The sequence below is a fragment of the Pelecanus crispus genome, chromosome 2 (genome assembly GCF_030463565.1).
Source record: "Pelecanus crispus isolate bPelCri1 chromosome 2, bPelCri1.pri, whole genome shotgun sequence".
Taxonomy (NCBI): domain Eukaryota; kingdom Metazoa; phylum Chordata; class Aves; order Pelecaniformes; family Pelecanidae; genus Pelecanus; species Pelecanus crispus.
In genome coordinates, this window is record NC_134644.1 from 11,825,922 (window position 1) to 11,832,472 (window position 6,551).

At 46.8% G+C, this 6,551-nt stretch overlaps 1 protein-coding gene across 1 annotated transcript in view; it reads right to left on the reverse strand.

The window, feature by feature from the left end:
• VIPR2 (vasoactive intestinal peptide receptor 2) overlaps positions 1–5,163 on the reverse strand; it is a 58,302-nt gene extending 53,139 nt beyond the window's left edge. The window contains exons 1-2 of the mRNA XM_075705189.1: positions 5,113–5,163; positions 1,437–1,539 (exon numbers count right to left, since the gene is read on the reverse strand). Coding sequence (XP_075561304.1) covers positions 1,437–1,539; positions 5,113–5,163 — 154 coding nt within the window. The remainder of the gene's footprint in view (positions 1–1,436; positions 1,540–5,112) is intronic.
• Positions 5,164–6,551: the final 1,388 nt, after the last annotated feature.

The window sequence follows — 6,551 nt, forward strand, 5'->3', positions numbered from 1 at the left end:
CAGAAAGGACTGAATATGAAAAAGCAAATACACTATGTATCACCTAGTTCAGCCAAAGGAAAAAAACGACACTGCAAGAGCTGTTCCAAGGAGCCCAGTTATTCTGAGATGACACATACCTGGACTACCATATCAAAAGGCAGGACACTGGTGAGGCTTATGGCTTTGCAGAATTAATTTGAAATTAAATACTTCCAGCCACTTAAAGATCATTTAACAGCAGAAATATAATGATTCGTTTTAGATGTGACATTACTTTGTAAAAATCAAAATTGTATTTTGAACTGAAAAATGTTCAGTTGCCTTTAGATCTAAAATCTCTTTCCCCTTTTTCTAAGTCTCGCTGAAAGCCCACCCTTCCCTTCAATATTTGACATGTTACCAGAGGAGTGCTGGGCAGGTAACCTATGCAAATGAAGCACTCCAAGAAGCACTTTTACCTTTTCACCAGTAGGTGCGTAGAGACTGCTTTCTGCTCACAAGTTCTGGTATACGGTTTACAAAAGATAAGTAATCATAAACATTAATACCTTTGTCATAAAAAAAAAAAAGAATACACACTTCCAACTTTCCTAAAAAGCAAAAAACTTTTAACCAAGTTCTGCCCTAGCTACTCTAATGTTACAGATTTGCTTTACATTTAGCTGTCTGGATTTATCTGTCGCCTTTGTATTTTGCTTGCTGAACAAATGGCTTTATCAGCAGCTCCAACTTACAAAAAAAATTTTTTTTCATAATCTTATGTTCTACTCACATGAAAATGTAGCAAGGAAATCTAGTAAATCTAAAAGTAGAAAATAATAAACTATATCTCCTCTTCTTTCTTCTATTAAATTACAATAGGCCATATCTGTATCTATATATTTATCTTTCTAAGTAGAGAGAAAATAAAAACAATAAAGTGACAGAGAGAATTTGGTTTTTGAATGTAACACTACCGTCCAATTTTTCCTTTTCATGACTCTACAGTACTCTGGGTGTGAATCTGATCTTCTGTCTGAAACATCTTCTGCCTGGGAAACCCAGAGATCATTCCTGCCACTAGTACTTTACTGTCAACCGTAGCTAGAGAGAGATGCTTGAATCCAAGGCTTTCAGCTTTTCCTCAGACTTGTTCTTTCTGCTGATCCTGTCATCACCAGCCTGCAGCTTCTCTGCCAGTCGGAAAATACCAGCAGCAACAGCTTAAAACATGAGAATGCATCTGCTCCCATGTAGTGTCCCTCCCAGTGCGTGCCTAGCACCTGGCACACCTCTCACAACATGCTTGCTGCAGCTGTACCTCTAATGCAACATCTGTGTAAATTCTGAAATACATAAAATTATAAGCACAGTACAGACAAATACAGTAACTGCAACCACAACAGCAAAGAAAGTGAAGGGAGAAAATCTTGAATACTCCAGTTGTCTCTACATTACAGCTTATCTTTTCTTACCTTTGTAGTCCACTGGCTTTGCATTCTTTAGAAGTTCCATGCACCTTGTTTCCTCCTTGTGAATCTCCAGCTGAAATCTACATTCTGGATGGACACCATTCACCTGTGTCAAATTAACAGGCCAGGGTCTTGAAACACGAATTAAAATGCTTTATAAAGGATGCAACTAGCAATAATGAAATCCACAACTTTCACTGGCACTGGTTTTGCCCAAGTATGTGCTAGGCATTTTACAGACACAGTCACTGCCCATTTTAGCTTCTCACACATTGACTTTTCAAAACAAAATGTTAAAATAATCTACCACAACATTCACTGGCTCCTTCCTGTAGCAGTTCAAGGCCAATTGTCATTTACAAGAAAATATTTAATTTTCTAGTGCATTCACCAATATTGTTTCATGAGACTTTTTCCTCACTTTTTCCTCCAGAAAAACTGTAAGTTAGACTGAAGCAGGAAAGTAAACAACACATTTGCTTTTCTTGCTTTTGTAGTAAGTTAGGAAGCTGAAAGTTTAATACAAATAACGGAACACGAAAACCGATCAAACTGCATTCTCTTTGACATGGTAAATTTTGCTTTTCTTCCCTTTCCCACCATGTATATTTTACCTCCTGAAGGCCCCAAAGCATGATTATATGATTCAAGCAAGTGCTACACGGGAATAAAACGCACTCCTTTAAAAATGAATGCACTACTGCTGTTACTCGTTTATAGACCTGCCCCAGTTCCTTGATTTTCAGAAGGGTTATTTATGTCCATGGGAAGAGACAGGGATATAGCAGTATTGGGGAGAGAAACAAGACACCGGGAAGTTGTACTAAAGTAGCTGGATTTACAGAAGCAGACAGAGCCTAATACAGAAACATGCAGAGTCCATAAGAGACTGCATGGGAGAAATTACTGTAGTAGATGACAAATGGGAAAATTGGAATCGCCACTGGAACTGAAGGGGCAGTGAGATTAGCTCAAACAAAATAACATCATAGTGAAATAAAATGTGACTATGCTGTACTTCAGTCATCCTCACACTTGTAGTATCAAGAAAAGGGTGGACTCTCTCCAAGCTTCTCTCTCCCCTTTCCTCTCTCTTTTTTTAGGAGACAGTTAATAGCAGAATCTGGTAATAGTATCTGATTCATGAGACGCTATTATTTTTAAATGGCAATACTTAATTAATTAAGCTGTGATCATGGACCCAGAACCTAGGACCCAGAGTTAGGACTGAGAACCTGGTTATTCTGCAGTCTCCTTGTGGGCAAGCCACTTGCGCAGCTTCTAAAAATACAGCATAATAGCCATAAGCATAACAGCAGGAGCTGTTATGAAAACTTGTGAAAATCTGTCTCTTCTCCAAATGTCTCATTTTACCATCTACAACATCAGAACCTTACTTCCTTTTCCCGATCTTTTCTCTATATTGACTATTGAAATTATATGTTTTCAGGGCAGATTTTTTTTCTTTTTAAAGTGAATTTGTACAGATCCTTAACATAAATTAAGATTTCTAGCACTTATAATAGGATGTGCAAGCGTCATATTGAAAATATCTGTGTTTTGTTATGTATTATCTACTTTCCAGATAGCTCCCATGTAAAATAAAGCCCCATGTATACATAAGGTTTTTAATTGCATTTTTCTTTCACGTAACAGATTTTTAATATTGTTTTTTCCACTTGCAAATATTTGGTAACTAAGAGTAGATCTCCTACTCATGAAAAAGTATTATAATTACTGGGTCTTGGAAAGGTAGGTTCCAGTAAATGGAGGGGTAAATCAACTAAACTAAGAAAATGAGGGGTAAATCAAAGCAGCTACTGCAATTAAGAAACCTGCCGAATAAGTGACTTCTCTCACACTTACAAAAGAACCACAAGTTTCTCAGTACCAGTGATCTAATAACGAAGGTTACTTTGAGAACATAACTTGCCAGTACCCAAAAGTAACACAACATTACTTTTCAAACCCGGGATGCACGCCAAACTGTAATATACTGTATTCTAATACATACACCGGTTTCATTCAGATGTACTTCACCAAGCTAATGAGATTTAAGGTTCAAGACTGTGTGGCACTGATCACATCCTGAAACGCATCCAGAACCCCAAAATGGATTTTGAGTGCACTCACCACCTTTCAGGGCTGGTGCTCATCCACCTTTCCCTCTGCTTTACCCAGAGTAGGTTACCCTTTGTATCCACTGACTACAGAACCATGTGCGCTGTGTTGCACATTGTAAAGGTATGCAGCTGGAAATCCAGCTGAGGAGTGTCTCTGCGTTTTTAGTGGCTTAACAATTTTTAAGGCATCCAGAACAGCAGTTTGACTGGAAAAACATTTCTTCTGACAAGCAGCTTGCATTTCCCTTCAGCATGGTTTCCAAACTTTTGGTGGAAATAATCTGTTAGTTTAAATTTACAGTAACAAAAAATTGAAAGATTTAGAGGGCACTTTTTTATTTTTTTTAAATCTTGTTTCCAGCAATTTTATAGACTTTTACAAACAACTGAAGAAATGCTTAAAAATATAAAGATGTTACAAGCAGACACCCTAAATTTGGAGACTTTAATATTCTGCATGCTTTGTATGTTGTTATCCAGTTGCATGTATTATATTAATGATGCAGGGTTTTTTCCCCATATTATCATAGAATCGCTTAGGTTGGAAAAGACCTTTGAGATCATCCAGTCCAACCGCTAACCTAACATTACCAAGTCCACCACTGAACCATGTCCCCAAGCACCACATCTACACGGCTTCTAAATACCTCCAGGGATGGGGACTCCACCACCTCCCCGGGCAGCCTGTTCCAGTGCTGGACAACCCTTTCGGTGAAGAAGTTTTTCCTAAAACCCAATCTAAACCTCCCCTGGCGCAACCTGAGGCCGTCTCCTCTCGTCCTATCGCTCGTTACTTGGGAGGAGAGCCCAACACCCCCCTCGCTACAGCCTCCTTTCAGGCAGTTGTAGAGAGCGGCAAGGTCTCCCCTCAGCCTCCTGTGCTCCAGGCTATAATTACGATCGCTAACGACGCTCTAGACCGTACCAGGGCAGCGCTCTGTGAAAACTCCTCGCAAACTACTGGTGGCCACCGGCTGCCGGGGGGAAACAGCGGGGAGCAAGTCACTCGGCGACCAAGGGCCCGGCGCCGGCCCCGCTCGGCGCCGCTCGGCCGGGGATGGGGACGGGGCCCGGCCCGCGCTGCCCCGCCGGGGCGGAGCCGTCGCGGCCCCTGAGGAGCGCCCGGGGTGCGGGGCGGCGCCCCCCGCCGCCTGCGCCTCCGGCCCGGCCCGGCCCGCCGCTGCCTGCGCGGCCGGGGAGCCTGACCCCAGCAGCGCCGGCGGGCAGACGGGCGGGGGGGTCCCGGCGGGGCAGGAGCGCCCTCCCCTGCGCGATCCCCGCCGGGGACAGCCGGTAACCCGAGCGGCGGGAGTCACTCGAACCCCGAAGTGCGTGCGGCGGGGCCGAAGTCTCCGCACCTGCCACGGCTGCCGCGGAGCCGCGCCCCCGCTCCGGAGAACGGGGGAGGCTGTGAGGGGACGGCCAGCCCGGGGCGGGGGGCGCCCGCACAGGCACCTCGGGACAGGGTGTGCGGGGAGAGCCGCAGGGGTCACCCGCTCCGCCGTCCGGAGGGGCGAGGCACCCCGCAGGGCCGGGGTGAGCGCGGGGTGACTTACCCGCCCCAGGCTCCAGCAGAGGGAGAGGAGGAGGATCGGCAGGTTCCTCATGCCAGCCGAGTGCCGGGGCCGGCGGGCTCCGCTGCCCCGCGCCGCTCCGCGGGCCACTCTGGAAGGCGACGAGCAGGAGCCGGGTGCCGCCGCGGCACCATAGGGCCCGGGGGCCGCCGCCGCGCTGCCGGGGCGCCGCGCCGAGCCCCCCGCCCCGCGGGCGGCCGCCGCCCTGCGGCTGTAGGCGGCTCCCGCACCTGCCCCCCGCCGCCTCCCGCCCGCCCGCCGCGCCGGCGGCCGTCAGCTCCCGGCCTGAGCGCGTCCCTGCCCGCGCCGCCTGTCTGCGCTCAGCTCCTCCTCTAGACCCCGGCTCCCTTCCCTCCCGCTTCTCCTCAGCCCCTCTGCTCGGCTTCCTTTTCTCCTCCTCCCTCTCCCTGCCGCCGTTGCTCCCCCCATAAGAGGTGCGAGCCGTTCCCCTCCGCCGGGACGCCCCCCGCCCATCCCGGCGACCCGCAGGCGCTCCCCCGCCATCCCGGGCTGCTGCCGGCTTACGGGCGGCATTTACCCCGCTCTGCCTGCCTCCGGGTGCCGGAGCAGCCCCCTCTTCTCAGGCAGACACATCAGAGGGGCCCGGGTGCCCGTCCCGACAGCGTACCGGTGCCAGCACTGGGATGGATGCCTTTTGCCCGTGAAACCATGAAGATGATCGAGCACGGTCCCCCAAGCCAGACACACGCAAAAGCCCACACGCAGATGTGGGGTAAGCGAAGTGATCCCTGGCGCGGTCAGTCTTGTCGCTGGGCAGATCAGCAACCGTATCACAAAATCTTTCTTCCCCCCAAGCTGTTTTTTTCGAGGTCTCAATAGAGGACCAACAGTTTAAGGCAACTCCGTATTATTGCCGGGCAGTTTACACCAGGCATGGATCTTGATTTTGCCTCACAAGGCATATAAAATATATAATTGAGTGACATTTATGTTAGCCCATGCCTTTTGTTATAGAAAAAGCAGGGTTTATATGCTGGCTTCTAGCTGAGAATGAAAATAAATTAGAGTTGTCTTTCCACTGTCTTGTATGTGTTGTAATTTAAGTACTATGTATTAAAAGGGACTGAGCGGGCAACTTAAGACTCTCCTAAATAGCCTTATGCCACCCAAAATAACCAGCTGTAAGCAAACCAAGGACACTTCTAGGAAAAAGCTGAAGAAAATTTTCATTTTTTTTTGCATTTGCAAAAATTCGTTTCATATATAGAGAAGAAAGACCTGATTATAACCTCTGTGATATTAAAAAGAAATATTACAAACCGTAATGAGCAGTGTTATAACCTGCATGCTGAGAGCAGAGGGAAACATTAATGTAGAAAGAAAAACTTCTTGTAGGATGGCATATGATCAAGTAATGAAAATATTTTCATTGTAACAGAAAGTAGTACCCCTTTGGATTG